At 42.3% G+C, this 13,787-nt stretch overlaps 1 protein-coding gene across 1 annotated transcript in view; it reads left to right on the forward strand.

Annotated features, from left to right (window-relative positions):
• The window catches only part of thsd7aa (thrombospondin, type I, domain containing 7Aa), a 160,070-nt gene that overhangs the window by 108,698 nt on the left and 37,585 nt on the right, over positions 1–13,787 (forward strand). Inside the window, exons 13-17 of the mRNA XM_029514874.1 lie at positions 1,044–1,310; positions 9,976–10,154; positions 10,296–10,301; positions 10,489–10,622; positions 11,831–11,984. Of these exons, the coding sequence (XP_029370734.1) occupies positions 1,044–1,310; positions 9,976–10,154; positions 10,296–10,301; positions 10,489–10,622; positions 11,831–11,984 (740 nt within the window). The remainder of the gene's footprint in view (positions 1–1,043; positions 1,311–9,975; positions 10,155–10,295; positions 10,302–10,488; positions 10,623–11,830; positions 11,985–13,787) is intronic.

Consider the following 13,787-nt stretch of genomic DNA (forward strand, 5'->3'; position numbering starts at 1 on the left):
ACAGAGACAAACAACCACTCACGCTCACATTTACGCCTACAATCAACTGAGAGTCACCAGTTAACCTAAACATGCATGTCTTTGCACGGTGGGAGAAATTCATAAAGCAAAGATTAACAAGATTTACCACCTTCAAAAAATGCTCAGTGGCATGGTGATGCAGTGATCAGTACCCTGCTCTTATCTAAAGTGGCATGGGTAAGTAGTATTATATACACAAGTGGTATTTTGTTGAATTGCAAGTTTGCTTTCATCTCTGGGACTCAAAGAGCTGATCTGGGGAGTTAACGCTGTTCACAATCTGTAGTTTGCATTAAAATGCCCTTAGATATTCAGTTGTTTCTGTTGGACTATTTTAAAAAGCATTTTTTCCTTTAGCCCCATACACAGCAGATTGTCATATAGCTTGTCTATTTGTGCTCTTGCTGCTTTTCTACACTGGCAGCTGTCATTATCCTCAGGGAAACACATAAGCAGAGGTACAAAATCAGCAGGCAGGGAACTAACTTCACAAACAATAACACGGTGACAATCACGGAGGCACAAAATAGAGGAAAAAAAATGGACAGGTCAATCTGGCACACATGGGACACATCTTATTTCCACCTGCAAAGAGGGAGATAAGATCCAGGTGAAGCAGGGTGGGGTCAGATAATCACACAAGAGGGAAGCTTGACAGGGGTAAACACAAGACTTCACAATAAAACAGAAAATGACAAACACCAGAAATCAACTAAGAGAGACCAACAACCGTTGGAGAGTCAGCACACTGATCTGAATCAACTGCAGGTAAAATACTGACTACACATCCTCATGTCAAATAACTTCACCTACACTGTAACAGAAAGGTGCCTTGATTTTTATTTCAAGGAAATCTATTAGGTATTTTGTACAACCCACCTCTGAATTGCCAAAATGTATCCTTTCTTAAAGCTATCAGCTATTACAGCCAATGCGCAAACCCAGTATACTATGAAGGGATTTAAAAAATGAATACCCAAGATCTGATAGTTGTTTTTTGTTTGTTTGTTTATTTTTCACAGGCAGAACTAAAAAGCGTTACCAGTGTAAAAACAACCAGGTATATCCCCTGAGTGAGACACAATATTGCCCATGTAACAAATACAATGCACAGCCTGTGGGCAACTGGTCGGATTGTATTCTACTAGAGGGCAGCCGCATGGAAGGCCCACTGGGTATGAAGGTCCAAGGTGATGTTAAAGAGTGCGGCCAAGGATATCGGTACCAGGCCATGGTGTGCTATGACCAGGACAACCGCGTAGTGGAGTCCTCTCGCTGCAATAGCCATGGTGAGTTTCACACACTACGATAGCTCTTTAAGTATTTTAAGAACCTTAGAGAGACAGACATTTGGGGAAAATGTGTTACTTCAAATGGAACATGTGTCATTTAAAGCAAGATTATGGTGACAGTATTGTATTGTAACAAATTAATACATGTTAACTACAATTGTAACAGCCTGCATAAAGACAACCTAACTAAATGTGAAATAATGTGATTTCTCGTCTGGATCTCCATTCATATATTAGGTCTTCACCTAGGATATCCTACAAAAAAACTGATTTTGGCTTTCTTTTGTCCCTGATCTCATTCACCAGGTCATTATCTAAATCTCTTGATTATGCATGCTGGTTTAAATGTAGATCAAAAGAATGAAGTACTCGGCTCCCTTGACCACAGCAGTCAATAAATAATATTATCATTACATTATTATTATTTCTACATTCTCCAAATTACTGGTGACACTTTTTTTTTGAGATATTACCATTATCTCTTATCTGGACTCTTTCTTCCCAACTACAATTGTAGTCTCTGTAAATTCTGTTGTTAAATGAATCTTAACATGCTCAAAAAAATCTACAAAAGCTTGTAATATATTTCACAAGTGTCAAGGCTGAAGCACTTTTAGAAGACAAAAGATAGTGACCAGTAGATATTTATGTCAAACAAGCGGTACATAGGAATATAAGAAGTCATTGCACTGTGATGCAGCATAATGGTGTTCATGGGCACGATGTGATTTGGAAACAATTTCCCATACGTCACATTTATTATGATCAGCGTAAGTTCATGGGTAATTAATAAGAAGACGGGTAAGAATATGAGCCATTATAGCCCATTCTAATTATTTGGAAAACCACATGCCTTACTGTAGCATACCCTCCGAAAAATGGTGAGACTCGACTGATGGTTTTAGGTTTTATTGTTGTCCATAAACCAACGTGAGAACTGATAAAATACAGAAAACAAAACGATTAATAATTTAATAAGATAAATCTAATTTTTACTTTCCATAACTCCGTAACAACCGTAAGTTGTGCAGATATTCTCGTTTCCACCGGCCCCAGAACTGCTCTGTTAGGAACTGTACACGACGCCATCTTTTTGCTCCGTACAAGTCCTCTCTAGGAAATGTGGAGGGAGTGGTGGAGGGAGTGCTACACTGGACTTCATGTTGATCAGGTGATTGGGTGTGAGTGGTTCGAGGCTGTCAGGGCAGTTCAAGTTGTCCACAGTGAGGGGTCGACTGTTGACTATGGCCATGGCTTCATACAGTACAGTCCTTAATGAAGCATCATTGAGTCTGCCTTGAGAAAGAGACAGAGTAGAGCTCAGAACACCTTTGACAGTCCTTATCTGACGCTCCCACACACCCCCTGCGTGACTGGAGTGGGGTGCATTCATAACGAAGTCACACTGTTTCTGTGACAGGAATGTGTTCAATCTGTGTGTGTCAAGCTCTTGTAAAACTGTTTTGAATTCAGTTTTGGCACCAACAAAATTAGTGCCCTGATCACACTGAATCTGACCGACTGCACCTCTGACAGCAATGAAGCATCGCAGGGCATTGATAAAGGTGTCGGTGGACATATCCTCCAACAGCTCAATGTGAATGGCTCGTGAGCAGAAGCAGGTAAAGAGCAGGCCATATCGTTTGTGCTGTTTTCTTCCCTGAGTAGTTGTGAAAGGGCCGAAACAGTCCATACCACAGTATGTGAAAGGAGGGGAGGGTTCAACACGTTCTACAGGTAAGTCACTCATTTTTTGACCCTCTGCAACTCTCCTCTGTTTGCGACAAATCACAAACTGATGGATGTATGATGCCACAGCTCTGCTCATTCCCGGAATCCAATATCCGCTGGCTCTGATTTCATTGATGGTTAATCCCTTTCCTTGATGTTTCGTCTTTTCATGGTTGTGAGCTATTATTAACTTTGTCATATGGTGCTCCTTAGGAATGACAACTGGATGCTTGAAAGAGTCAGTGAGTGACGAGTGGCGTAGTCGTCCTCCCAACTTGAGGAGACCATCTGTGTCAAGAAAAGCATCAATGTGGTTACAGGGCTGTAGTTGATTACCTTTGCTCAACAATTTGATTTCCTTTTCATATGCTTGTTTTTGCAGATCTCGGATTATGACATGCTCAGCACTTTCTCTTTCGCTTACTGTAGAAAGAGTGTGTAATGTGACCCTTTTAGCTCGTCGAAGAAGACGGGCTACGGCTCTGGTGGCTCGGGACCACGATGAGAACTTGGACAGACGGTCAACAAGACTCATTATTTCTGTGGTTTTTGTTTGCAGGACTTGTGCCTTTTTGACTTCTGGATCCTCTATGGATAGGTCTGGTACTGCAGCATTTACAGTTGTTATCTCCTTTTCCCAGAGAAACCTAGGTCCAGTGAACCAGTTGGAGGTAAGTAGTTCATTTACAGTTTTACCTCGGGATGCTCCATCTGCTGGATTCTCATCCGTAGGGACGTAGTGCCATTGCTGGGGGTTTGTGCAGTGGCGGATCTTCTGGACTCGGTTGGCTACAAAGGTGTGAAATCACCGAGCATCATTGTTTATGTATCCTAACACCACCTTTGAATCCGTCCAAAAGTATTCTTTCACATCAACTATTCTTAGTTCTTCTTGAGCATGTTGCTGATGGAGACTGAAACCACTGCTGCGGTTAGTTCAAGCCGTGGTATTGTGGTCACTTTTGTTGGAGCAACACGGGCCTTTCCAATCACCAGTGAGCAGTGAACCTCTCCTTTATTGTTCTTGAATCTTAGATAAGAGCATTGTCCATATCCAGTGGTGCTCGCATCTGAGAAGTGGTGCAATTCAGTTTCTACAACTTCTCCAAAGTTGGCAGGTAAGTAACAGCGAGCAATGTTTATTTTTTGAAGGTTGGCAAAATCATGTTGCCAATTGTCCCACCGTGGTTTTAGATTCTCTGATAAGAGTTCATCCCAACCGATGCCCTGATTACACATCTCTTGGAGGATTCTCTTCCCGCTGAGGACATATGGTGCGAGAAAGCCGAGGGGGTCATATATGGAAGCAACGGTCGATATTATGCCTCTGCGCGTGGCTGGTTGGTCCTTTAGGAGGGTGTTGAATCTGAAGCTGTCCTCCTTTATACTCCATTGAATTCCTAGAGCTCGCTCCAGCATGTCAGTGAAGGTCAAGTCCTTTGTCTTTGTCTCTGTTGCACACTCTGATGAGGGAAGGCTCTGTAAAACAGCATGGTTATTTGACACAAATTTGTGGAGACGGAGACCACCTTTGCTGCATATCTCCCTTGCCTCATGTGCCAACTGAATGGCTCTTTCCACACTGTCAGTACTTGTCACTCCGTCATCCACATAAAAGTCCTTTGCCACAATTTGGGCGCCCACTGGATGTGAGTGACTGTGTTCTTTGGCTAAATATTTCAATCCATAGTTCGCACACCCAGGGGATGAGACTGCACCGAAAAGGTGTACTTTCATACGGTACTCCTTAGGCTGTGTGGTTGTATCTCCATTCTTCCACCAGAGGAACCGAAGGTAGTTGCGGTCTTCTTCCTGGACGTGAAACTGGTGAAACATTTTTTCTATATCACACAGAAGAGCAATGGGATGCTGCCTGAACCTTATGAGAATGCCTGTTAGGTTATTGATCATGTCTGGCCCTGGGAGCAGGTGTTCATTTAGGCTTGTGCTACAGAATTTTGCAGAGCAATCGAACACAACACGAAGTTTGTCAGGCTTCTGAGGGTGATATACGCCATGATGTGGAATATACCACCGTTCACCTTGAGTTCCATCCGTAGGCACCTCTTCCACGTCCCCCCTCTCAATGATTTCCTTCATGTATGTTGTGTAGTCCTTTTTGTATTTCTCATCTCTGCTGAACTTTCGCTGTAGATGACTGAGCCTGATTTCCGCGAGCCTTTTGTTGTCAGGTAGGGAGGGCCGTTTCTTAAATGGAAGAGGCATCTCATAATGTCCCTGGGCATTTTTCTTTATACCATCTTTGAGTTTGCTTAAGAACATGAGGTCCTCTTGTGAGACAGTTTTGTCATCTCCTTTGAGTTTGCTTAAGAACATGAGGTCCTCTTGTGAGACAGTTTTGTCATCTCCTTTGGTGTCTTTAAAGTCTGACTCTAGGACACTTATCACATCCATTGACGTTACTGAAGGAAGTTCCTTTACCGTGACTCTGTGACACAAGCGGGACTGTCTTTCATCCAAGCCAGGTGCAGAGCAGCCCACAATGCTCCACCCTAAATCTGTAAGCATGGCGTAGGGCTCATTGTCCTTTCCATCAATTATTTGTCTGGGTTTTATAGCTCTGGGACAGTTATAACCGATGAGGAGTCCTACATCACAGCTGAGGAGGGGTGGCATCTGATCTGCAAGTGCCGCCAGGTGAGGCCATTGTTTCGCTGTTTGATGGGTAGGTATGTGATCACGGTTTATGGGGATGCAGTCCTTTGTGTATGAAGGAGGAAGGTCAATGTAAACACCTGAGTTGTAGCCTCTGTGTCCATGAGTCCATCCACTCTTTCACTTTTCATTATCATGCCCTCTCCCAACATAGTAGTGAGTTTCAGTTGCACAGGGAATGTGTTTGTTTGTAATTCATCACTTACTTCTCTTTCAATGAAGGTGCTGTCGCTCTGGGTGTCCAACAGTGCATAGACGAGCTTCTCTTTGGATGGCTGTGAGGCAGAGGAGACCCATACAGGAACAATCATGGAGGTGCTGCGTGACCGACCTTCTTTGGAAACACAGAGTGGGCTGGTTGTCACGATTTCATTTGCACAGTTTGACGTTGCATTCGCATTGATAGATCTGTCTCTTTCCTCATGCCTTCTGTAATTTTCATCATGCAGACAGGTGGGATGCCTTCCTTTACACAGCTCGCAGGTGTGACGGTGACGACATTCTTTGGCACTGTGACCTGGTTTGACACATCCATAGCACAGCTTATTGTCTTTTATGAATGTCCGTCGTTCTCTTTGAACTTTGTGCATTTGGACAGTTGATGCTTGTCGTCTTTGCACCACATGCAGGGAGGCCTTTCCTTTCCATAGTTTGACTTTGTATTTTCAGTGTTTGCATTTGTTTGAGTGCTGAAGACACTTACTTTGCTTCCCTTTGTTACATTTGTGCTTCTTTTGACATAGGATGAGCTAGATGAGTGTAGAGCATGCAGGGAAGTGATTGGGTTACATGCTATCTCTGCTTCTACTGACAAAAATGTGGCAAAATCTTCAAAAGAAGGGAAGCCTCTACCTTCCATGAGGGCTATTGAGACCTGACGGTTCCAGCGTGCTGCTAGCCAATCTGGGACTTTCTGTGTCAGCTTTTGATTCTCTTCACAATCATTCAGTATTTCTAAACCTTTCACGTGAGGTATGGCTTGGAGACAAGCATTTAGGAAATCAGAGAAGGCTCTTAATCCTTCAGTGTCTTTGGTTTGGCCATTTTGACAGCTTGTCCCTGAAGGCCCTTTGGATGAAAAACGGCTGCCCGTAACGTTGGTTGAGTTTATTCCACGCGTCTCTGTACGCTTCATCATCATCTCGATAAAAGGTGCCTTCAATACATTTGTGAGCAGAGCCACAGACATGTTTCTTCAAATAGTAGAGCTTGTCGGCTGATGAGATGCCTCTTCTATCTATCAGTGATGTGAACGAGGCTCTCCATTCAATGTAGTGGATAGGGTCTCCACCAAACACTGAGGGCATTGGCATGGGAAGTCTGTTAATGGTTATGCTATCTTGTAGCGCTTGGGCTAGAGAGATGTCAGTGGGGGGATTTGGTGGGGCGATGGAAGGGTTGTGGTGATGTACAAAAGGAATGGCAGGGTTATGTCTGTTGTGTCTACTGTCTAGTTGCTGTAAGGGCTGACTGTCAGTTTCCTGTCTGATTTCTCTGTCGTAGCTTTCCAGTCTGACACGTGCCACCTCAATGTCTCTTTGTGCTTGTAAACGCTCCAATTCAGACTCCATCATCCTTATTTTTTCTTTCTGCTTCCTTTCTTCCTCCATCAGTTTACATTGAGCCTCCTTTGCAGCTCGCTCTGCAACTGCTTCAGCCCTCTTTGCAGCCATGACTGATGTTTCAGAGAAGTAACTGTTAGCTGACTGAGAAGCAGTCCCATATATGGAGTGGGCATAGTCATGAGCATGGAGTCCAAGGAGTTTGTGCCTTTCACGCTCAGCATCAAAGTCATCGTCTATTCCAGACAAGCGTTCATTGATTATTTTCATAATGTCTCTGGTGACTGCCTCACAAGCATCTATTTTACGTCTTAGATCCGTGGATGGTGTGGTACCCTGTCTTATTTCATTGTAAACTTTCATGATGTCTTCTTTTCCATTTTCAATGGTGTCTGCCATTTTACTCAGTTCCATATCTGATGCGTTTCTTTAAATTTTCTTTGGTTGATCTGATTTGAACTTTCCATTGTTCATAAAGACTAAGCAGTCTCTTTCTCTTTTTACTCTGTTCCTCATTTTGATAGGCAAGGAATTTCTCAGTGGGTACACTTTTGCGTTCTGAATGACGTACTGTCTTTAATTCCTCAGTGTCATCCATTTCATGTTGAAGCTCAACTAGCTGTTTTCCTTTTATTTCAGTTAGCTCCTTCAATTCCTGCCTTGACAAGCCTTCTCCATCTCCTTGATTTAATAATCTTCTATTTTCTTCAATTTCTGCCTGTAGACTATTTATCTGTTCCTTTAAGGCATCCATTTTTACCGTAGTTGTAGTCCTTACCGTCCCTTGAGCCATCACTTTATCATACAATGGTGCGACACCGCTCCGTGCCTTGCTGTGCTATTTGACCATGGAGTTCACAGGCAGCGTGGCGATGCATGGTAAAGTTGTCACTGGTCCCTCGCTGGGTGAAGTTCTCACTGTAGCATACCCTCCGAAAAATGGTGAGACTCGACTGATGGTTTTAGGTTTTATTGTTGTCCATAAACCAACGTGAGAACTGATAAAATACAGAAAACAAAACGATTAATAATTTAATAAGATAAATCTAATTTTTACTTTCCATAACTCCGTAACACATCAAGCAATATACCGTCGTGCCGCCGAACACATAAGCAAAAGCTAGCATAAGTGACACACACACAAAAAAAAACAACAATAATAATAATAACAAGCACGAACCTTGTGCCTCTTCGGGGGGTTGCCTCAATATGTACAGTTTACGATGTTCTCTCGCCAAGCCAATTTCTCCTTAAGTGTCTTATTTTTATTTGATTACTTTGTCCTTTTCCCGGCAAAATAAACCAGCAGGAAGTAGGAAGTAGTGATTTTCAAAATAAGACGTTATTAACAAAACAAAACTCCAAAAAACGGCGCTATGCAGTTGAAAGAAGCAAAATCACACTTTACGCTAAACACAATTCAAGAGAAACATGTACATGCTGACAACATGCCAAAAAATGCATTTAACTGAAATAACCCCTTAATTTACTACTCTTTATAGAATATATATATATCCATCACAATGCAAGCTGCCCTCTGGTGGACAAAGCGAGAGACAGCACTCACTAACCAAAAATGGGTTTGCTACACTTACCATGAATGAAGTAAAAGGTAGACAATTGCATACAGTACTCTTGTGCTTGCACACATGCATACTCTGTAATTCACATTTTGTGTAATGTTCTATTGTTCAGAATGAAAATTAAGTGTAACATTCTGGGCCATCTCCTTATGAACTTTTGGTCTTTTCTGACCATATGATTGATCAGCAAAGTACTGACCAGTTAGGACACTTCAAAGAAAGCTTCTACTAATATCTCCAAATAACTGCTTGGTAGATTATTAATAGATTCTATCAGTGTTTTTTTTCTAAGCTGGAGACAAACAGAGATTCGAAGTGGGTCTGTAGGGGATATTACATCTCAGAATTATGTCCCTGGCTACTGGATGGCTCAGTATGGTTGAGCCATATGAACCCATATGACCCAAAAATGGTGGGTCACATTTCTTCGTGAATTTTTCACTGTGGACAGAACTATCAATCATGAATCCCGCTCTTTACTTAACTCGCAATATGACATATGGGTTTCTATATCATAATGATGTTGTTGATGTTTATATTATGTAGATACACAATGATAATGAATTAAGTAGATATATTAAAAACTCCACTCAACTCTTCTTTATGTGTTAGTTCTCCATAAGCAAAACTTCAAGGTGGAAAATTGCAGTTGGTTATTGCATTTGACATCCGGTCGAGGCAGATGCCCCCCCCAGCATGGTTCAGCCTCTTAAAAGAAATTTTCCTTGCCTCTGTTGTTAAGTGCTTGCTCATTGGGGGATCTGTTGGGTCTCTTTAAATAATTTCATAAAGAGTTTGGTCTAGACCTGCTCTATATGTAAAGTGCCTTGATGTAACTCTGTTATGATTTGTCGCTATGAAAATAAATCTGATTTGATTTGGTTAAATCCAGGACAGCAAATTTAACCAAATGCAAGTGTCCAGCTATTGCTAAGTTTAATATTTGCTGAGTCAATTTTTGGAGATAAAATCAGAGAGATACACATTACAAAATACTGAAATATATTCCTTCCAATGCAGATATGTTACTTATCGAGTAACATGTTAGTGACAGTTCTCTCACGATCACCAATCTTTATTGATGAATCTAATGTTATTGACTGGTTACAGGATATATCGAAGAGGCTTGCATCATTCCCTGTCCATCCGACTGCAAGTTAAGTGAGTGGTCCAATTGGTCACGCTGTAGCAAATCCTGCGGTAGTGGTGTCAAAGTTCGCTCAAAGTGGCTCAGAGAAAAGCCCTATAACGGTGGGAGACCATGTCCAAAACTGGATCATGTCAACCAGGTGAGAAGCAGTTCACTTTAAATTGAATGATTAATGTTATAATGTAATGGCTATGGTGTTAATCATAATTCCCCAAATCACTGAAATGACTTCTGTTCTGTTGCTATTTTCTATTTTTTGGTGAATGGATTCCATCCACAGGCTCAGGTAACTCCAGTGATTCCAGTTTCTTTTCCTTTCTTTTTTTCTGTCTTTTTTATCTAACAATAGTAATTATAATTAACCCAACATTATTTGTAAATCAAGACACATTTAATATTCAGTAAAAGGAGTTCTTTTTGCTGAAATATACTTTTGCAATCAGGCAACTGACTGTGGTGTTTGTATGTGTAAGGTCTATGAAGTGGTGCCTTGCCTCAGTGACTGTGTTCAGTATGTGTGGGTGGCAGAACCCTGGAGTGTATGGAAAGTTAGTAATGTGGATCTGAAGGACAATTGCGGTGAAGGTGTGCAGACCAGGAAAGTCAGGTGAGATTATCCAGAGCATTTCCACACAGCCAGCTTCTTCATTTTTCAGCAGTGAATGAAACAAGCACGTTGCACAGTTAAATCAAACTATGGTTATATCTCGATAAAGCCATCTCATCTGACTTCTGTCCTTGTCCCAGTATACATGCACGGGAGTGAAATCGATTTTATTTGTTGAAATCATGACGCCTCCACCTATGATAGGTGGTGATTATTATTGCATTTTCTGAGTGTGTTAGTCTGACAATTTTAAATGTGATTTCAGTCGAGCTACCATGTTTTCATTAACTCTAAAAGTCCAGTTTTGGTCAGACTAAAGCAATAAATCGTTTTGTTTTGTTTTTTTTATATATATTTTTTAGGTGTCATGTAAATGTGCTTAATGACCAATTTAAAGCTGCACATTAGGCAGCTGTGCCATGAACATGTACTTTGCACCAACCCATGATGACAAAGTACAGTTCACATCTGTTATCATTCAGGCTATTAGTATTAGATTTATTCAGGTGAAAAACTAGATCATTTTATGTGAAAGATTTATCCACAACAACTGTTGTCAAAGTGTGGTCTGAGCACTATCAGTGGTCTGCAAGTAGCCCCAGGTAAATAAGTCCAAATAACCTTTTTAATACTGTGTTTCTCAAAGTTTCTTAGAACAACCACATAAACCATTGAGTAGTGCTTGGCTGCAGATAGTTTTCAATTAATGGACTTCAACCTTGATCATGATTTGTTCTGTCTGTTTTACAGTGTTGCTGGATTCTGTGTCATCGACTGTTTTGCAACATTCTCATGTAGCTTTCTTCACATAGGCCAGAATAACTAAGTTTAAACACAGCTTCTCCCCAAAGCTGTTGGACTAGTGAACTCAACTTGACAATTGTGTAGCTATAATTATGATAGATTATTTTTAAATTATTATAACATACACTTCCTGACCTGAATATAAATTTAATTTCATTCTACAGTTCATGTTTTACCATATAGGTCAATAATGATTATCTGATGTTAGAGAGGAAATATGGATGAATTAATTATCTCCACTGATTAGCAGTCTGTTAACTGTCAAATGCTGACAACGGACACGGTCACTGACCATATGACCACTGCCATCGCTTGTATATCCTATAGGCCGATAGCATCCATGGGTGTAACATTGCTGGTTTTTGTGGAAACAGATCGAGTGTTATTGAAGCATTTCTGTCCAGGTGCATGCTAAACACCGTCGATGGACCTTCTGAGCAAGTGGAAGAGTACCTGTGTGACCCTGAGGAGATGCCTCCTGGGGCCCGCAACAGTAGGCTGCCCTGCCCAGAGGACTGTGTTTTGTCAGACTGGGAAGCCTGGAGCCCATGTGCACTGGTAAAGATGGGGTTTTAATCTAACACTTTCTCTCTATAGAGCACTCTGTGTTTACAGGGAAGGTAACATGTTTTCAAAAGGTACGTGTAATTATGTTTTCTCCTCTTTCTGGATTTAATCCTTCTTTCTTGGGTTCCATTCTGGAAAAGCTTCTTATTTGCTTATGTGTTATTGAGTTTGTGGACAATTTTGGCAATGTGATAACATCAGAAAAGAGCTGTGGTATGTCATAAACTACTACTACTAATGAAACTTTTTGAGCATACAGCAGTTACTGGGGATCCAAATGCCCAAAGCTGGTATAACTGGAGTTGAGGTTGCCTCTGTCCCTCTGCTGGTTCTTGGTTTTTATCCACAAGGACTGTAACCACGGTGCTCGTTGAATCAAAGCTCTCCATACTCCACCCAAGGAAGCATTTAGGACCACGCAGCAGGATTGTCCGTGGTGGCGGTACCCCACAGGCGGTACCCCAATGACAAGCTCACTGTGGCCCCCACCAGCTGGCAGAAGGCCCCCCATGAACTGTTGCACCCGGTCGGATATGATGTCCCTGGGAAACCCAAAGTCTTGAATACTTGGGTTAACATAAGTTTGGCTGATGGAAGTTTAGGCATGGGGATGAATTGGCCATTTTTGAGAATCTGTCTACTACAGTGAGAATGGTTGTGTTGCATTCCGAAGGGGGAAGTCCGGTGACAAAGTCCAGTGAGATGATAGAGCAGGTGTGCTGTGGCACAGGTAGTGGTTGAAGGAGACTGGCTGGTGGGGCATGGGACGCCTTTTGCTGCAAAAAGACTAAGTAGGCAGATGCATACGAGGCAACGTCTGTGTGGGCTTTGGGCCACCAGAACCGCTCTAACACTCTGACGAGGGTTCGGCACACACCCAGATGACATGCAACATTGCTTTTATGAGCCCATTTTAACCTATTATAACCCATTATACCTCTCCCCGGAGGGAAGGTACATACATACAGTCTGTTAGGGGGCCCCCCGGGAGGGACAACCAGGGACTCGTTGGCCTGTTTAGCTTTTGGTTCAATGCTGAACCAACTGAACCCTCCCACAACACAGCCCTCTGGGAGGATGGGAGCGGGCTCACTGGGATCTGTTCCTGGGCCGCGAAGCCAGGACAGAATGTGTGGTTCATGTTCTTCTTACCCGGGCAATATGACAATGTGAATTGGAAACGGGAGAAAAACATGGCCCACCTGGCTTGACGTTTGGCCAATCTCAAATATTCTAGGATTTTTAAGGTCTGTCCATACAATGGTTGGCTTGCCCCCTCCAGCTAGTGTCACCACTCCTCCTATGCCACTTTGATGGCCAGTATCTCCCGCTACCCCACTGAATAATTCCGTTGTGCTGGTGTGAGCTTATGGGAGAGGAAAGCACAGGGATGAATTTTGGAATCAATACCTGAGTGCTGGGAGAGGATGGCTTCTACTCCCACATTTGAAGCGAAGGAAGTGCTCTTCAGGTGATGGAAGGCTTTATCGGCGGATGGGGACCACCGGAAGGAGAGGTTAGTTCACATAATGTGGCAGCCACCATCCTGAAATTTCTGATAAATTTCCTGTTAAAAATTAGCAAACCCTAGGAATTTTTGTACATGAAGTGTGGGTCGACCACAGGAAAATGGCCTGGACCTTCTCCTGGTCCATGTCTATGTGGTCGTGGGAGATGATAAACCCCAAGAAACTCACCTTGGGGCAATGAAACACACATTTCTCAGCTTTTACCTAGAGTTGGTGAGTTAGAAGTCTCTGGAGAATGTTTCATACTACCCATACATAGGATTCT

Source organism: Echeneis naucrates, chromosome 11 (genome assembly GCF_900963305.1).
Source record: "Echeneis naucrates chromosome 11, fEcheNa1.1, whole genome shotgun sequence".
Taxonomy (NCBI): Eukaryota; Metazoa; Chordata; class Actinopteri; order Carangiformes; family Echeneidae; genus Echeneis; species Echeneis naucrates.